General features: G+C 36.1%; 1 protein-coding gene across 7 annotated transcripts in view; it reads left to right on the top strand.

Moving 5' to 3' along the window:
• CAPS2 (calcyphosine 2) overlaps window positions 1-16,921 on the top strand; it is a 35,697-nt gene extending 18,776 nt beyond the window's left edge. For 3 of the 7 annotated variants that reach the window (XM_021385197.1, XM_021385198.1, XM_021385204.1), the window contains 8 exons: window positions 555-650; window positions 751-844; window positions 3,188-3,303; window positions 8,853-8,929; window positions 10,491-10,645; window positions 11,156-11,275; window positions 12,357-12,453; window positions 13,747-13,922. In XM_021385197.1, coding sequence (XP_021240872.1) covers window positions 555-650; window positions 751-844; window positions 3,188-3,303; window positions 8,853-8,929; window positions 10,491-10,645; window positions 11,156-11,275; window positions 12,357-12,453; window positions 13,747-13,922 — 931 coding nt within the window. Of the gene's footprint in view, window positions 1-554; window positions 651-750; window positions 845-3,187; window positions 3,304-8,852; window positions 8,930-10,490; window positions 10,646-11,155; window positions 11,276-11,768; window positions 12,186-12,356; window positions 12,454-13,746 lie in introns of those variants that run through there. The other 4 variants (XM_021385201.1, XM_021385200.1, XM_021385203.1 and 1 more) reach the window with 3 other exon arrangements.

Raw genomic sequence — 19,777 nt, 5'->3', positions numbered from 1 at the left:
GCAAATCAGTTAACTGAAAATTCTATGGTCTTGTCTTAGTATGTGGCAACCACTGTGAATGGAAAGGATGGATATGTATCTTGTTTGTGGCTTGTGTACTAAACGTGTAGGTTTAGAGCAGTTTTGAAACTGATCTGAAATGAGTAGTGGTGGCATAAACATATTCTTCAGCTCTGAAGAAGTGAACTGTATATATAGCCAAGGATTCAGCAGAACAGCTTTATACACCATAAAGATTACGGTAGCCCAGGTTTAGGTAATCCTTCAGTTAATGAATGAAAATTACACTGATTTACTAAAACATGAAGCTTTGAAAGATGTTCTTTACATGATGGAGAACAGAATATTGCGTGTAGATTCGTTCACAAATCCAGAAGAGGAATTCCACAGTGGTTTAGAGAAAATAGATAGCTTTTGAGAGGAAAAAAGCTTGTGCAATATGCAAGAGTAGATACAAAGTGAATATTTCAAAATGGAAGTATTATTTGTGTTTGGGTTGAATTAAATTTGTGTATATGTAAAAACGTAAATGTATTTCTCAATTCTCCTTCTAGAAATGGTCGTGATGCTTGTAGAGACTTGATTGGATTCTTCTTTGCATGTGACAGATCCCTTACTGTATATGAATTCCGTCAGTTTGGAAAAAATAGGTAGGTTAAGTTACTCTTAAAAAGGTTTTAGAAAATGTCTTTACTTATAAAACTTAACAAAATGTAATTGTTTTAAGGTTGTTTCTGAATTATTTCACAGAACAAATGCCTTGCCTTTCATTCAGAAGGGAGTTTATCAACATCAGCGAGGACAAAAGAAGGGGAAAGCTTATGATCTTAGTGACTTCTACGTTGTAAGTATTTTTCTGTTGAACACAAGGCAATAATGTTGGCAATTTTGAAATAATTAAATATTAAAATTTTAAATTGTAATATATCATTTAGGGAAAGAATTTTGGGCTTCCCTTCAGTAGCATTTTCAAATTAGATTTTTCAGGAGTCCGAATTCTTTTTCATGTTTTAGAGATTCCTCTTTTAGCTTCAGTTTGTAGTATTCCCACTAGAGGGCAGAAGACTGCAGACAGTGTAGACCTATTTGTAGACAAAATGAACGATTCAGGGCGTCCTGAAGATAATATAGAAGACCGAAGTACTCTTTAAAAAAGTAATGATCTTTCCAAGGTTTGCTGGAATTTTTGACAAGAGTTTATGACTAAATATTTTTTGGCATGATGGAATTGTATGTTGATTGGTTTTAACCCAGAAGTTTGAAGTTAAACTATTGACCACCAACTGTTTAAAGAGAGCTTTTGTTACTTTTTTTTTTTTGCAAAAAGTGATTGAAAAATCATTTGAATAAGTAGCATGTATAATCAAGTTTATACCTCTTTGAGCATTTGAAACTTCATCTGCCAACTAATCTGATTAGTGACTACGAATCATATTGGGTTAAATGTTCCTGATTTATAAATACTAGCATAATTTTTCAAGTACAATATGTATGTATCCTGAGTTGCATCGAGGAAAGTGTGACCAGCAGGTCAAGGGAGGTGATTCTGCTCCTTTACTCTGCTCTCGTGAGACCCCACCTGGAGTACTGTGTCCAGTTCTGGAGCCCTCATCACAAGGATGAGATGGAGTTGCTAGAGCAGGTCCGGAGGAAGGACATGAAGATGATCAGAGGGCAGGAGCACCTCCCCTACGAGGACAGGCTGAGAGAGCTGGGGCTTTTCAGCCTGGAGAAGAGAAGGCTCTGGGGGGAACCTTATAGCAGTCTTCCAGTACCTGAAGGGGGCCTGCAGGAAAGCTGGGGAGGGATTTCTTATAAGGGCATGTAGTGACAGGATGAGGGGAAACGTTTTTAAACTGAAAGAGGGTAGATTTAGACTAAATATCAGGAAGAAATTCTTTCCTGTGAGGGTGGTGAGACACTGGAACAGGTTGCCCAGTGAGGTTGTGAATGCTGCCTCCGTGGAAGTATTCAAGGCCAGGCTGGATGGGGCTTTGAGCAACCTGGTCTAGAGGGAGGTGTCCCTGTCTATAACAGGAGAGTTGGAACTAGATGATCTTGAAGGTCCCTTTCAACCCAAACCGTTTTGTGATTCTTTATGGTACGAAGGATGAAGCTTTTTTTTTTTTGATTGGCATTTGTATCTCTGCAGCCTGCAGATGGAATGATAGAATTGTCTTCTAAGTAAAGATCCTCCTTAAAGCCATCCACAGAATGTACTACCACTGTGTTTGATAGCTCTTTGTAATGATTTCATATCTGTGAATCTCCTTATCTGCAAACTCATTTTCTGAGCTGATGTTCAGATATACAAATCTCTCACAAAGTCCAGATGGTTGACACTTGCACAATAGCCGTATCTCTACTTCCTATTGTATGGGTTTTGGAGAATGCATGAATATTGCAGTTAAAGCTACTGCTTTCTTGATTCTTCTAAGTTTTCCCTGCTTCTAGTTTGCTACTTTCCTTTCCCTCCCCTTCCCTTTTCTCTATGACCAAATACATTCTTTAACTTTGGAAAATACTTGAGGCATGTTCTCTGTCCCCAGCATGGAGAGAAGAGCGATTTGTAGTACTCAGAAGGTACTCAGAAAGTACTCAGAACTCAGAAGTATTGAGTAGAAGAACTTTTTATTAACGTTAGTGTTTTTATTCAATACTTATTGGGGAAATCTCGTAATTTTAAAGAATAACTACATAATTAAGCATTGCAGGAATGATTTGAACATTGAGATGGCTACCTTTTTGTTGTTTGTTTATCTGAATTATGATTGTAGTTTATTGAGTGTAACTGTGGAGGGTTTTTTGTGTGGCACCTTTTGTGATCTTCTTTTCTGTGGCCCATTGAGTTTTGGATTCCATAAGGATGAAGGAAGAAGAAAAACAGAAAAGTAGAGCCAGGCTGAGGGAACAACAATCTGTAGTCTCACGTTCCTTGACTGTGAATTAGGCCACAGTTGGCCCTCTTACTAGGCAAACCTCTATGTGGAGGATAATGTTTAATCTCGAGCCTGCAGCTTTTTTTATTTACTACTAGAAAAGCTGTTTAGAAGGTTAACTGATCTTAGCTACACTTTTTTATCATGACATACCTAAATGTTAATAATCATACTTCTTGGAAGTCTTGTAGAACATATTTTACAAATTACGTGACCTGTTCGTAAATAATTGTACCCTTTCTTAACAGGGAGCTAACCTGACTTTCCAAAGTGTCCATCATAATCTTCCAAAAAGTGTTAAGCAGAATCCAATTCTCACCCTTCGTGTAATAAGTATTGATGAAGGAGCTATGGATTTTCTAAAGTAAGTGCCGCTAACTGTTTATCAAATTAGCCTTCCCTACTTAAGCAAAAAATCTTTTTTATAAAACTTCTGAAGTCTTATTTATACTGTTAAAAAAAAAAATCTGTATTTAGGAGAAATTAGTAATAAATATGAGAGGATATTATGTAATTCATTTATAGAATGGTAAGGAGTAGTATGAAAAATAAAATTAGATATGAAGCTATGTTATCTGCTTTGTTTGAAGTTTTTTCAATACAAAACGTTATGAACATCTTTCGATGTGATGAACTAATATACTATGTTCAGGAGAAAAAATACTTTTTTGTGATTAACATTATAATTGAATCTCTGTGAAGCCTATATTAAAAGTCTGTATTAGTCATAACGATACAAGTGTTTGAACACAGTCAGTGGAAGGATAGAAGGCTTCTCTCTGTATTTTTCTTTTTCATTTTCCTATCTCTTCTTTCTTCCAGGTATTGCTACACATTGTAGACTGCAGGCACTGGGGCAACTCATTTGTTTTCTGTAATGAACCCCATGTTCCAACAGAATCTTTTATCACAGACTCTTTCCCTCAAACTCTTCAATTGTGTATATTGCAAATCTGCTTTAGCCTTTTGGTGTAGAGATGAATGCTCCTTTCTGCACCAGAAGGTGGTGCTTGCCTCTTAGTAGCACTTTTGAATTACTGGAGAAGAATACAAATCCTGATAGCGTTCTCTCTGCTACTGTATATCATACAGTCCATCAGTTTCAGAACAGATGACACAGGCTAGCATCAGCACATAATAATTTGATATTGTATGATACTGAACGTCTTACAAATTAAAGTGTTAATTTTGCTACATTGCCCGTTTCTCTCCTCCTTATTTCAACTGGATGAGGTAACAAAGAGGAGAAAGAAGGATTATCTTTCTGCTACATTGTATCATTAACAATATCTACATAAGAAATCAAATTATGCCATCTATTGTCTCTCCCATCTTTGCTCTATTTTGACATGACTTAAAAAGATTTGACTGCCCTGATTATTCTTGTCTCTACTGGTATGGTTTGCTACAACAAAGAACTACGGAGAGAGAGGTTCAGGTGTTTTGTCTAGTCCCTAAATCATTGTAATCATGGTGTGTACATTAAGCAGTCATTAAATGACACTTCTGATTGGGACATTTACATAGATTTCCTGCAAACTTCTTAATAATGAGATATGAGTGATCTTAACATGTTTCATTAGAATGCGTGGCTTAGATATTTCCTGAGATTATCTGCACTTGGTTTTTTTTCCCTTTCCTGCTGAAATAGAACTTGACAATGTCTGAGGATGGGCTGTGATCGTAGGGAGGAAATTGTCTCCTTTTGCATTTTCTCTCTTTTATGAACGGTGGGATGTAAGTATGATGAAAACACAACTCTAATACACATTACAGCAGAAAAGCTCTTTTGGAGCAGGATTTCTACACTTACTCTTTCAAAATAGGTTTTAGTAAATTACATTGTTCTATAGAGAATTTCTTAGAACTTTTTCAGATGATTAACTTAATCCTCAAGTATGCATTATTTTTCACAGTCAATACTGTTATCTCAACTTCTATGCAGAAGTAAACTGTCTAGGCAATGAATTGTCTTTCTCTGGGGTTTCTGGTTTCTATTGTAAATACACTGTTTCTTACCACACACACACAAAAAATAGTGGTATGAAAATTTATTGCCTTGTTGCGTTGCCTGAATAGGGAAGTTACTTAACTGAGTTTGAAATACCATCAGCTTGATTATTCAAATTTCGGTGAGGAGTTTGTGCCTGCTGCCTCTTGTCCTGTCACTGGGCTGCATCGCACAGATCCTGGCTCAGTCTTCTTTACTCCCCTCCATCAGGTGTTTGTACACATTGATAAGATACCCTCGAGCCTTGCTTTCTCAAGTCTAAACAGTCTCAGATCTTACAGCCTCTTGTCTTGGAACAGCAGTAACAAAGCCTCAATTAAATACATTCAGTATGTAGAAACTACTTCCATCAGAACAATTTAAATGACAATTATTTTTCTTTCTGAAGCTGTTTAGATACATGAAGCTTGTTCTCAGTTACAGTAATATTCACTTTAATATCTCTTTACACTGAAAGCTCTGCAGAGGGGCCATAGTGAGCTAACAGTCCATAAAGCAGTAAATTCAAATTTAATTGGTTGCAGAAAGGTATATCTGTATGATACTTACTGCTAATTGCTCCCTCTCTGCAGCGTTTTCATGAAATAATAGTTTAATTTTGGATAGCTTATGTAGGATATTTTACATCTCAGAAGCATATCGTTTTGGTAAATATCTTTTTCTTGCATTTGTTGCTGATTTTCTACCTGTGAAATTTGGAGTTGATCCAGTGTTATTTCTGAAGGCTCGCTCTTCAGGTTATAATTTCATATTTTCTGCTACTTGTGATGGAACAAATTGTTTCTTTCTCCTATGTTCTCTCTAACTGAAGTGTTGTGGGTTTTTTGTTTTTTTTTCAGATAGTTGACTAAATTTCAGATTGTGAAATCAGTCTATTTTTTTCCAAACAGTGTGTTTGAAGGGGATACTATTGAACTGTAACTTGTTCTTCTCTGGCAGAAAACTCTTTTACCCTCATTACTATACTTAGAGAGAATCCTACTCAGATAAGAGTCTTGAAGGTCTATTGCAGATTTACAAGAGCAGCTATGCCCTGCTGTCACAAGTTATGAATCTGCTGTGTTTGACATTTATTTTAGAGAGAGTATGTAATCCTCTGTAGGTGGCTGTTGATGGTAACGTACAGTTTAGGTGGTTTGATATCAACAAGTTCATAGGGACTTCATAATGGAAGGTACAAAAACTGGAGAGATGTAAATTCTTAATAGACAGGAGAGAAGTAAGTCTTCCTCTGAAGGAAGAAGTACTCCTTCACAGCAAGGCACTGGTGAATAAGCAGTTCCAAACTGGCAGTAGTGCTTTTGCATCTGCCTTCCTATTCTGGTTAAAGTAGGAGTACAGGATACAGGGTACAGGAGTAGGAATACGTTTTCTTTTGTTTTGTTCGTTTTCTTCATATAGATTATTCAACAGTATTTTTTCTATCAACCTTTGTAATGATTTCTGAGTGGGGATTCCAGGAAGCCCTTTTGAGAATGCAGTCACTTGCCAATAAAACAAACAAACACGATTTCACTCTCTGTCCTAGTTTATATCTGCAATGTACTGATCCAGCTTCTGATCAATACCCTTGCTATTGTTTGTACCATTACCAGATGAGCTCGAAGTTGTTAAGGAAGTTTGTTTTCTGAGTTTACATTGGGTTAGTTTATTTTGTCAGACATGCAGTTAGCATTTATGAATGAAAATATAAATAAACGGGTGCAGAAACTCAGTCTTTATTGCATCAGATTCAATGTCAAATATGTGTAGCTAATCCTGCTTTCAACAGAAAAAGGTGCAAACCAACATGTTGTGGAAAGATGCTTTCTTTTCTACGGAAGGGTGCATGTCTTTCTCCTATTTATGAGCGGTTGACTTGTATTTGAAACGAGAAGGCTCATACATCTCCCAGTCAGGCTCTAATTAAGCCTAAAGTTCCTCCATTTAATCTGTGGTGTGAGAGAGAATTCCTGTGCTTTTCTGGCACTTTAAAGTCAGTAGTTAAGACTCCTATATGGTCTCCTCCTATAAGTGGGCACAGTAAGAAAAAAAAAATATATATATAGTGTTAATATATCTGTCATTAATGTGTGTCATGATAGCTTTTTAGTTATCTGGGCACATTCCAAGAAATTCATTTCTTTATTTGGGAGAGATATTTTTCTGGAGGATTCATGATCATCTGTGCAACGTCCAAATAAATACACATCAATATCTGTGTACGTGTTGTCTGGGAGATTTCAACTTTGCTAAAGTTCCTTTAAGATGGCTGATTTGAACACTGGAACAAACAGGAAACTATATGACATTTTGTTACCCTGTTATTCACACTTTTAATGCTCAGCACCTCATCTTTCCCAGTGTCATCAGGTGTTAAAAGTAATTGGAATCTGGACAGTCTATTTGTAAGAATGAGGTTATTAAAAGAATGAGTCTGTTCAGATCTTTCTGTCTCCAATGTCTCCCAAGATCGCTAACAATAAAGCCACATGAGCATTCAGCACTTTTAGTTAATTCTTTTCTTGCAGGATCACCTTGCCACTAGTTTGTTCTAGTCATTAAATTCAAAGACTGAGAGAAACATATGTTCTTTATATGTGGAAAATACATGGGACATTTTATAAACACACACAGGAATTTCCCCCTCTTGAAATTTCTCTGAGCTATCTCACAAGGATCTTTGGATGTGACTCCCATTCACAGTGTCCTGTTCATTAGCTCTTTTTTTCTTAAGCGCATTTTTAGAAATCCATGATGCATTTACTAGAACCTTTTAAGAAGTATTACATTATGTAGTGCTGTGGTGACCAAACAAAGAAAGCAGATTTTCAACCAATAATTAGCATAGAGACGTGTTTGCCTTCCCTAAGGTCTTCGTGACAGAATCCTCAAGTCCTCCAGCCTTGTCCCAGTCCAGTGTCCATTCCTTTTCTGTACAGTGTCCCTCCATCAGCTTGCAACAATTTAGTACTTTTCGTTTAGTGGATTTCTGGCCATTGCTTTTTGGAGCTGCTTGTATGTTGCCTAGAGAAAGCACGGTCGTTGCAGTTTCAAGATGTGGCTTGCTTTCTTACTGCTCTGACATGTCTTTGATGCACCATGTCCTTCTTGGTTCAGGACATACCTCAATCACTTGAATAGGTAGAGTCATATGGAACCCACTCTTCCTGTAAGGAACTTGGTGATAGTGTGTAAAATATCTGAATACTGACATGGAAATTTTTCAGTAATTCTGTTGTTCTGCAGAGTTATTCCTTCATGGGAGTATGTTGGCCCCCAGTGCCCCTGTTAAGTGATAACTGTTCTTGATCTGCATCATGAAAGATAATCTCTTTTGCCCTTTTTCCGATTAGTTAACAATAATGCTGGCTTTTTTATCCTTTTATCCCATTGATCATGAGTGAGGAGGTAAAGACGTAGAACAGGTGCAAAAAATTGTTTCTGGTTTTCTTTTATCATTTAACTTCTATTCTTCTCATTTAGACGTGTTGCTAGGAAAGGAAAGATTCAAGATGTAACTTCTATAGTTTCAAAATTTCTCTTCTGAAGAGATACTTGTATCTACTTCATGTTATTTTCCTGTTGTTAAAACAGCTATGCTTAGTTACCAAACTTTTTCTGAGCTGAAGATTAGCACTGTCTTGAAATACATTTCTGGAGATTGTGCAAACAGGAATAATTATCCATGATTTATAAATAGCAGAGGAACTGCTAATGGAATATTGTCAGATGAGAATTTCTGTATATTTGCAACTATTCTGTGTATGCCACATCAAGCTTGATCAATTGGTCACTGTGCTGATAAGGGCAGTGTAAGAATCAGATATAAAGTTAAAAGTATTTTTCTACTACAGCTACTTTGCATTCAGTAGTATTGCATGTGATTTTAACCAATTAACATTAAATTTCGATTATCACAGAGATTCCGTTTTGGAATTCAAGCAAGAATATTCTGAGCAAATGATCGATGACAGCAGTGTTTTCAAGAAGATTCAAGGTTTGTGTTCACCAGAACCCCCTAGATTTTAATTTCTGTATCTCTAACTTTATAGTTCAATACAAGGAGCAGTGATGACACTTCAAAGATTATATTTGAAAAATTGAAATTAAATGAGTTAGATAGTTATCAGAATATAATTGGAATGTGATATTGGAATCAACCTATCATAAGAATGCATTTGACTCTCATTTTCCTTCTTTAAATAAATGGTCTGCTTAAAGATTTTGGAAAGAGTATGGAATAATTGTGAATGTAATCAATATGATATTACTCTGTGATGATAAAATCTTTAGCATATTTTAAAGTATAACACTGATCCTTTGTTAAACTGGCATTAAATTATAAAAAGCACTAATGAAATGTAAAAACACATTCTCATTTCATCAGTTAATTCTGCACTAAGTAGTTCTTTGACCATTATTTTTACACATTGAAATGCTGTTTTCTCATACTCTTTCACAGTATGCATACTAAATATGTGAATGCAATTTAGCATCTAAAATATGCAATTGAATTTTACCAGCTTCCTACCTATCGTATTTTGGACAAGGGCGTAGCTTTATGTTTAAAGTTATGACAAAAAAAACCATCTTACTATGCTCTTACTGTGAAACTGTTAGTCAAGAAAAACAGGTAAATTGAACAACTCCAAGTTTGTAGAATCTTGAGTATCGTGAGCTAAACCTGCTTTAAGTAGGTGCTGCTCAGTCACTACAATCTTCTTGGACATTTACTTTTAGAATAGAAAAACGGTTGGAATAATAGATTAGAGAGAGTTTTTAATCTTCTAGGTTTGTTTTTTTTTTCCAGCATAATGCACACAAATTGATTTCTCAATTATCTGAATGTATCTAAAGTTTGCAAGAGATATTTTAATGTACTTCTGAGTTTGGTCTTTGCTGGAAAAAATGCGTTCCTCTCTCCCCCATTTTGCTGTTTAATAGTTGGTGCCAGTAATTTGAACGTGTAGTGAGATAATAGATGGCTTCTCTTCACAGAGTATGCTGAGAAACTCAGGCATCCCTGAAGTAAGAGATTTTGATAAGGCTGTCAATGTTAGCATAGAAATTTTGGAATGATTTTGCAGTCTTACTGATACTTGTTGCTGGTTCCACATGTATTGGCGTGTTTGTACAGCAGAGGAGATGCTCTGTATTCAATAATGGAATGTTTGTTTTTACCAAAGTACAGCACTGTTAAATTGTTCTGTTTGTTGAATTATAGTATGTATGTAATTGATTCCAGTGGAAGTTAGCAGTTTTATCATATGAGCACGTACAAGGTAGCAGCCATTCTTTCTTTCCTTCTGCGACCTTTTTAATGTTTTGCTAGATGTTTCTGCTACTTATACAATTTCCATTCAAATGTTAAGTGACTGATAGTTACGTTTTGAACTTATGTTCGATCATTAAAGGTAAGAGAACCTGGATGTGTGGATAGGCTGTTTTAACCAGCGGCATTACAAGCAGTTGTGGTTTTGTTTGCTTTAATAACAGCTCTATAGGATGTGATCAACTTCAGGTGAACATTACACTCTTTTCTTTTTCTAAATCCTCAGGTATGCTCAGAGAGACATTAAGTAAAAGAGGAGTTAGAGTTGTAACAGGCCTAGGAAAGTATTTCCGACACATGGACAAGAACAGAAATGGTTTTCTTTCTCAGGCAGACTTTAAAGAAGCTCTAAAACTATTCCATTTGGAAGTGCCTGAACAGGTAAGTCTTAACTGAAATTGTAATAATAGGCAGTATCTCACTTTAATTTACTGAAATACATCTTTTCTTTGCTTAAATCTATAGTTTAATAGCTATTTTTGCAAGGCTTTTTTTTTTTTTTCTGGTGCTACATTGACATTTCTGCATTTAGTCCCTTGTAAAATTCTGAAATAAATAAAAAAATAAAAAGAGCTGTCTTTCTATACAGGGAAGAGGGGTGAGTGGGATTACAATTATTTTTCTTTTGAGGCCTTTTGAAGATATTATATACGATGCTATTTACTTATCAGTCTTCATTTTAAATATTATTTTACAAAAACAGTACTCAGCTATCAAAACTGCAAATAATGGGAATTATGGCCATCAGTGACTGATGATGACTTGAATTATTTTGATGAATCTTCAAGTCAGTTCGGATTGGGACGTTTCTCTTTGTGAAGTTTGTACTGTAGCAATTGTTTTATTCTAGAACATCATGAAAAGCTTTGGCAAAATATTTTTAAATTACAGGACTTTGAATCCTTATGGCTTATTCTGGATGATAGCAAGAGTGGTAAAGTTGACTATGGAGAATTTATTCATGCTATAGCTGGAGAAATGAATGAATATCGGAAAGCATTTGTAAGAAAAGTAAGTTTCACTGCACTCTAATTGTAGATTCTTTGCAGTCTAACTTTGGGGTTGGTTATTTATTTGAGTATTTTTCTTTACATTTGGCTTCCGGTAGTTGACTTTTTAAACTGTCAAATCAGTGAATTAAAATTAATGTAAATTAGAAGATTGCATGCTTTTCCACTGTTGAATGAAATTTAATTTTGAACTCTGCCACCTAGAATCAAATATTTTATTATTTTGAAGTTGAGTACGCATGCTGTTCTTACAGTTCACTCCAGTGTGTAAAGCATCTGGCACTCTGAAGCAATCTCTTCCAGAAGTCTGTTTCTGTATTTTGGCAGATCCCTCTATCTGTGATCTGTATATACTTTGTGCTTTTTCTCCCCCCCCGCCCCAGTGTCTGAAATAGAGGCAATGATACTTGCCTTCTTTGAGACACATAATTAGAGGCATTAAGTTACTGAGAGTTTTTTATACTTGAAATGTCATTTGTTTAACGTGTTTCTAGAAACTGGAAAGACAAAGTATTGTGCCAGTGTATTGTGGAACCATTTCCAATATGAAACACTGATTGCAAACCAGCCAGTACTGTGGGGATGGAATATCGTAAGGATCAAGAACTATGACACATACTTTTATATTTTAATTACAAAGGATCTGACTCTTCTGGCCTTATGTACTGTGTGTGTTTGTAAGAGTAAACTGTTGGAATGAGAATGAAGCTGCTGTAAGAAGTGCTGAAGAGGCCTCTATTGGAATGACGTTGGAATCTTACTAATTGGAGGAGGCAGAATGAAAGCAGCTTAACTGCGGATGCCAAGAATGTGCTAGAAATTTTGGAGGGAAGACAATTTTTTTTGAGTTTGTGAGGGGACAAGATTTCATGTGAAAGTTGTTGAAATAAAATGATTGCAAAATTCCGTAACATAGACTCCTTTGCTGGCATGCAACTGTCAATGATGGAAGACTCAATTTACTTATGTAAAATGGTTAAGTCAGAATTATTAATTGCAAAAGATCTAGAAGTATGTACTGAGAATGTGAGTATACTTGCTCTTTAAATTTTTCCTTTTTTTTTTAATTCTGCCTTATTTAGGCTTACATGAAACTAGATTTCAACAAAACTGGAAGTGTTCCGATGGTAGATATCAGGAAATGTTACTGTGCAAAGAAACATCCTCTAGTGTTGGCAGGTAATTAATACGAGCAAAAGGAATATATTTGTAATTAATGAATTCATCATGTTAGCAGAGATATCAGATTCAGAAACTGCTGCAAATATTAACTGTTTTTGTGTTGGCCTAGGCTTCAGCTGTTGACAAGAACTTTTGTCCTCTGATTACCTATAATCTGAAACATGACTATAAATACTACTGGAGTTCATGTACATAATTTTAATACTTTTATCACACTGCACATACTTCAGATAGGCAGGCTAGGTTCCTTTCCTTACCTGTATAGGACTATATTTAAGTAGCTGTATCTTAGCTTTTGTGTGCAAGCATTCACTGACATACACGATATTAGCAATTTTAAATTAGAAGGGCACTCTCCTTTTCATGTTACTGTTCTCCCTCATTATACATAAAGTTTCCAAGTGATACTTGATTTTTCTCATCACTTGAAGTTCCTTCTGAATAAATTATTCATTTATTTCTGCTCATGGTTGTCATACTTTTTCTGAGGAAATGTTTGAGAATTCTGAAAAAATAATGAAGATAGCAACGTGTTTAAACTCTCGCTGCTAAAAAAAAAAAAAATAGGAGTTTAAGTCGTTGTATGGCAGTTGCTAAACTAACATCTCCGATGTTTCAAACTCATTATTGTGAAAGTCTCCTTGGTGTCTTGACCCCTTCTATTTTACCTATAGAAGAGAGGATGTTTTTTGTTTTGCCAGCAATATCAATAGTAACACATGAGGACACGTTGTGGCTTAAGGATGATGGACATTCAGTTTTTTTCTGTTGCTATAATGCTGTATTTTCTCCAGGTTTTTCCTCAATGCAGTAAAAGTTATCTGAGTATAATCTTTATTGAGTCCCTACAAAGCACTTGTCAATTCCAGAACATTTTTTTGAATGAAGCTTAATGTGTTCCTAGAGCTTTGAGCTTGTTCTACATTAAATGCATGTTTTATTACAAGTTTACCTCTGAATTACCAAAATTTTAATGAAGGAATGCATTGTTCAATTTTTTCAGTCATTTGAGGAAAAATCTTCCTGATCTCATAATCCATTGAAAGTGACTTTGGCCTCATGTTTCCACTGATATTTAATGCTATCATTTGCTATTATAGTAAGGTAAATACTGTAGCTGATACCAAGTCAGCAAATGACTTCATTGCCCCCTGTGAAGTCAGAATATTGAATTTGTTCAAGAAAAATATTTGCAAGCTAAATTCTAAGTTTTGTTTCCTAAAAAAAGCTAAAAGCTATATATTCACTGGTCTTACAAATGTATTTGATGGAAAAAACACACTTTCACAGGCAAAGCTACAGAAGAAGAAATTAAATCGTCCTTTCTAGAAACATTAGGAGAATCCTGCAGCAATCCTGAAGAAGTGTCCTATTCTGAGTTTGAAGATTATTATGAAGGATTAAGCATTGGAATCACGGATGATGATGATTTTGTTAACATCTTAAGGAACCCTTGGGGAATTTAGAGTGGAAGAAGGCAAAAATGAGGAAGAGACCCCTTCTAAGCAAGGAGGGAACTAAATAAGGGAGTATTTGATCATGATGTGCATTGCTTAATAATAAGTGCTTTATATTGATTTCAAGGACTGAAAATTTTAGGTGCTTTCAGAATCATACAAGACATGGTAAGTTTCTTAGAGTGCCTGTTGAGCAGAGCTGACCACTGTTTTAATGTAAATGCTGTTCATGCATTTTCACTGGCTGTTCCCCATACCAGGAGGCATCATTTACTGGATGTTAGAATAAAGAGACCTATTTTAAAAGTAAATAGGAATAGAATACTAAAATGTGTGTATGAGTACATGCAAGAAAAAAATTTAGTTTTAAGATTGTTGAAAGCTTTAGATTTGACAGTGAAGGTACTGGTGATAGCTTTTTTTCAGTTTTATTTTATAAAAATAGTATAATTGTAATTAAAACATTATTTACTTTACTAGTATTTCTCCTTTACTGTGTTGGTGGTTAGCCTGAAAAAGAGCAGGCCATCCTCATGCAATTTGGAGGATGCCTGCAGTACTGAAAATGCAGTGAAGTTCACACAAATTAGTCTTCAAACCAGTATCCAGATCATCTCTACTGATCTTATTTTTTCATCTCAGTCAGGTATCTGAAGCTGAATGTTGAATCCTGAAGGCTTAATAAGCACAAGTATATTTTTCAATGTACTTCTTCCTATATTTTGCTAAATTATTTTCAAATCAAATTTATATGTAAATATCCGACTTCTATACTTTGAATTGCTGTGACTTTTTTTAAAACTAAGCAATGTCAGACTGATATGCAGAATTTCATGTCTAATCTGAAAGTATAGACCAGAAAAATATATATTAAACGAACACCGCTGCAACAAAAATTAAATTCTGAATTCAAATAGTTCTTACTACTACAAATATTCAGCCAGGTATGCTTTTCCATGTAATACATCCTTTTAATTCTGTAAGGTTAATTGTGTTAAGAAATAAAAAATTGTTATTAATAAATTATATATGTACATATTGATACCTTTGGTTTCAATATGCCTTTCACCAAAATTAAATGGGTTGAATTGCATTTCTTAAGCTTATACAATTACAGTATATTAGTTTTCCCCATGCCTGTCTGACCAGTTTTGAATTTATAGTTTGTGGTTCAAAGAACCTTCCTCTGAAACAGAATTTGTGTTTCATAGAAATTTAAGGACAGTGCTAAAATGAATGCAAAAATGAGGGGCTTCAGTCCCTCATTTTCTTACTGGTTTATTCTAGATATAGCTTTTTTGTGTTCTAATTACCTGTGCTTTTGTTATCTTCAGAATATCTGTAGCCTGTCCTCTCTTGTAATTAGAATTGCAGTTTCTGCTCTAAACCCTCAAATGAAGGATTTTTTTTTCAGTTCTTTTGAGTGCAGATGTCTTTGGTTTGCAAAGCAAAACAAAATTCTGTCAATGCTTACTCTAAGAAGAATTCTGATGTGGCTCATTACAATCATTCCCTATTCCTGCTGAAATTTCTCTTGCTGGTAAGGTTTTGTCAATTAGTCATGGAACTGGTGATTCTGAGATAGACATATTCAGCAGGTTTTGTAGGTTAATGCATCAGTTCAAATAACTGAAAAATATCAAGTGGCATTTTTATCAGTCCTTCAAAAGATCACATGCCCTGATAGACTTGTTAGCTTAGGAGAGCTGTACCAACCATGAAGTTGTAACTCAAATTAATAATTGTGCCAGCGATTGGGAAATGATGGATCAACGTACTTCTTTTTTGGCAAGGAAGCCTTCCTTGTGATGCTTTTAGAAAGGATATTCCACATTATTCTATGGAATAGAAAAAATCTTGACAACTGGATGCTTCCTTAGAGTTCTGCTTATCAGCAGAGGCTGCATAGGTCATAGGTGCTGCAAATTAAGTGCTTTTTTATGTTGTTCTTAGCACTAAAATTAGGTGAATGATGTACATGAATGGTATTTCTATAACTTTGATAGTAATGCACTTTCTCCTTTGTCTGAAGACAGAACCTTAACAGGTTAATCTACAATAAACTGTAAAGGTCAGAAATTGCGTAAAAAAAAAAAAAAAAGTGTGTACTTTGGTAATTCTGAAAAACCTGCTAGGTATATCATTTCTATTAACTTCAAGGTCAGTTACACATCAGTGGCTGCCTCTAAGCATCAGCTATGATGTCTCTGGTGAATTTTTAATGGAGTTCACAGAAGTTCTTTTTTAAAAGTTGTTTTCCATCTGCCTGCTGTTATTCTGTCAGCTTCAGAAGGTGGCAAAGAATTGACACAAACTTCTATTCAAATCTGGCGCACCATGCTTACAGTTACTAGCAAAACCAGAAGGATAGAAACTATATTCAAACCAAGGTCAGTGACATCTGATTCTTTTTGTTTTCTGTATTGGAAACAAACATGTAGCAATGCAGGAGATGGCAGTCTGTACTGTTCCTCTTTGGAAATCAAATAGCAAAGCAGGGCAGGGCAGCAAGGCGATTCTGTAAACCCCAACAAGTTATCTTTTTCTCTGAGTATCTTAATAAGCTTGCATGTTTGTTTGAAGATGCTTGAAATCTGCTTGTATGGTTGAATCATTCAGAAATGAGTATAACCAACTCTTGTGATCTGTATTTCTGTGTTCTGGGACTCAGAAAAGCTGTCAAAAGACATTCTCAGTAACGGTGGTCTCAATGCTCTGTTTAATTGCATTCTGATTTGCTCTTATTTACTTGTGAATCATTTGATGAACCCAAAGCCTTTTCTTCGATCAACGCTTCATAACTTTACACCTCAGCAGATACCTCCAGAAAGTTTTAATGCCTTGAAATGTGTTTTAACAAAACTCTTTTCTGTACTTGATGCCTCAGTGTCTCAAGTTGCTTATGTTTTCTGAATTACAGCGTGTTTTTAGATGTAGTGTTCTCAGTCACAAAAGCTGTCTGGCTTCTTTCCTGAAAATTAATGCTTAATAAAAACTAGTGGTCTTAATGACAGCCTCATTTAAATTTATGCTAAGAAGTCTTAGCAGTCTGATGCAATTGAGAATAGGAGAAGTGCACTATACTGCAAACATGTTTTGTTCTAAGAAATGCATGCACTCCCAGAAGACAAGTGAAAATTAATGGAGTGATGTAACTCCTCATTCTTAAGGTCTGTGGCCACTTCATCAAACAAATACGCACTGGTAATACTGGCTGGAATGTTTAAGAACATTTTAAGAAGCAAAATACAAGTACTGGTACAAATATTCAGAAATTTCTCTTTTGTCAGTTAATGGAAATATGGCATCCTCACCTGGGGTAGCTCTGGTGGTAAGATAAGGTGTTTGGACTGATTCACACACAGCAACTTATTTTTCTTCCTTAAGAGCCACTGCCAGCTGATCAAATTCTGTCCTCCTTCAGGGACAGAAAAAAGCAACAACAAAGCATTCCTACTAAAATGTGTGTATTGAGGTGCTCTTTAGTTTTTGTTTGGTTTTGAACAGGCTATCTCTAGTGTAAAACAGACTGGAGTTGATTTCTTATGTGTTGTTCTACATAAGCCCATACAAAAGCAAAACAGGTAAGTTTCTGTGGAAGAAAAGAGGATTGTCCAAAATAGCATAATTTTTCTGCATATGTAACATCTCATAATCTATCTTTTCTCTTCTTTATAGTCATGAATTAGAGACTGAGTCAATTCTGTACTGGGCTTTCATTTTGTTAACCTTCTTGTCTTTGGGAAGCTGAGTCAGATGAACTCTGCTTTGTAATCCTGAGGTATCACCACTCATGACAGAGGAACATGGTATTTCCTTCCAGATCCAATTAAGCTATAGAATCATAGAATTAGCTAGGTTGGAAAAGACCTACAAGATCATCCAGTCCATCCGTCCACCTACCACCAATAACCCCACTAAATCATGTCTCTCAACACTACATCTAAATGTTTCTTGAACACCTCCAGGGACGCTGACTCAACCACCTCCCTGGGCAGCCCATTCCAGCGCCTGACCACTCTTTCAGAAAAGTAGTATTTCCTAATGTCCAGCCTAAATCTCCCTTGGCGCAACTTGAGGCCATTCCCCCTTGTCCTGTCACTAGTTATAAGAGAGAAGAGGCCGACCCCCAGCTCACTACAACCTCCCTTCAGGTAGTTATAGATAGCAATAAGGTCTCCCCTGAGCCTCCTCTTCTCCAGACTGAACAATCCCAGCTCCCTCAGCTGCTCCTCATAAGGCCGTGCTCATGTTTTTTCCACAGGTGTTTTATATATATATGCACATACACACGCACAGACACATACACGTTTCTCCAAAATTAAGGGCTTCTATTTATTTTCAGGGAAAATACAACAGATACAAAGAGCACAGTAACACTATTTGATAGAGCAAACTCTCAGCTATAAAACACTATTTTTCAATATCATTAGCTATGCATTTTCACTTGCAATGAATAAGAGTCTGCATGCCATGTTTGTAAACATCTGCACCAGTGGAGGTGACCCACTGTTGCCTCTGCTGAGACACACCAGCCGCTGCCTCATGGTGATCACAGCCACAGGTTGGTCTCCATCAGCATTCAGCAAACATCAGTGAATGTCAGTAGGTGCATTTTTTTCTGCATGGAGGAATTCGGTGACACGGTTTTGCTTCATACACACTTCCATGTCAGAAGCCATTCTTTCAGACTGCCCCTCTGCTGCCATCTGTCATACGGCAACAAAATGTAATGGAGTATTGGTGGTAAGGTTCAAACTCTACGGCCATACCACCAACATCTGCCTCTGATGTCATGGGCCAACACAGTAAAATAAGAGGCATTGCGTTACCTTGCTGCTGGTCTCCTGGGAGGCTTTTGGGATAGAGATGGCTTACATTTAGGTGTTTGTCTTTGCCACACTAGAACAAGAAGACTGACCTTCTTCCTATGGGAAAGCTGGTTTTTTTATTTTTTTTTTTTAGCTTTTCAATACATCAAGCAGTTAGTATGGTCTGACTGCGAGCAAGTATAATGGAGAGGCCAGAGAGTGAACGCAGATGAACTAAAGAGAATACATAAAAAGAATAAAAAGCATAAGACATCAAATGGTAGCACTTTTAGGGGCAGTAGGGGAGATGAAACAGTAGGAAGGCAGCAGGGATTTGCCTTGCTGGAAGTTGGGAGCTATACTCAGTCGGAACTGATTAATTCAGGTTCCAAATGTCTCTGTTACAAGGATACCTCTCAGTGTCAAGGATACTTCTGGTGCCTTTTTTTTTTTTTTTTTAATCAATCCCATTTCTGGGGCTACTGGTAATTCTGTGTCTGTTCTTATTTTGAGGTTTGACAAAGGCCCTCACAAAGCTCGCTTTGGTAGGAGAATGCTGTGGGGGAAACCTGCTTTACCCTTCTTTACGCTTTATGTGGGGAAACCCCAAGCCATTGTAAGAGTGTGCATGTTAAAATCAGTGGAAACTAAAATAGCAGCTTCAATGATCTATCTTAAGCACTACTCCGTTTTCTTACAACCTGTGTTAAGTAAGTGCACATTTAATGACTCCTATGACTAATTCTGAGATCCTGTGATTTGTCTTGGCATGAATTAGATCCTGTACTCACGCTGGTAAAATTACTCCCCTGAAGTCATTTCCTCTGACAGTAGTATTTGCCTTGCAGATGTTAGTCATTAAGCACGAGCTTCATCTGCGAGGATTGCACTTGTTTTCGTGCAGTAGATGTTCTTGAATTCTCCTTTTTTCAGCATTTCAAGACCGAAGGAAACACCAGCAGAGGTCAAACCTGCGCTGCAACTTTACTCTTTTTAATTTATTTTTTGAAACAAGCATTTTGGAAGTGGCTGTTATGGTAACAAAGTATAGTC

This window comes from Numida meleagris, chromosome 1, assembly GCF_002078875.1.
Source record: "Numida meleagris isolate 19003 breed g44 Domestic line chromosome 1, NumMel1.0, whole genome shotgun sequence".
Lineage (NCBI taxonomy): Eukaryota > Metazoa > Chordata > Aves > Galliformes > Numididae > Numida > Numida meleagris.
This window is presented reverse-complemented; position numbering and strand designations above follow the sequence as displayed.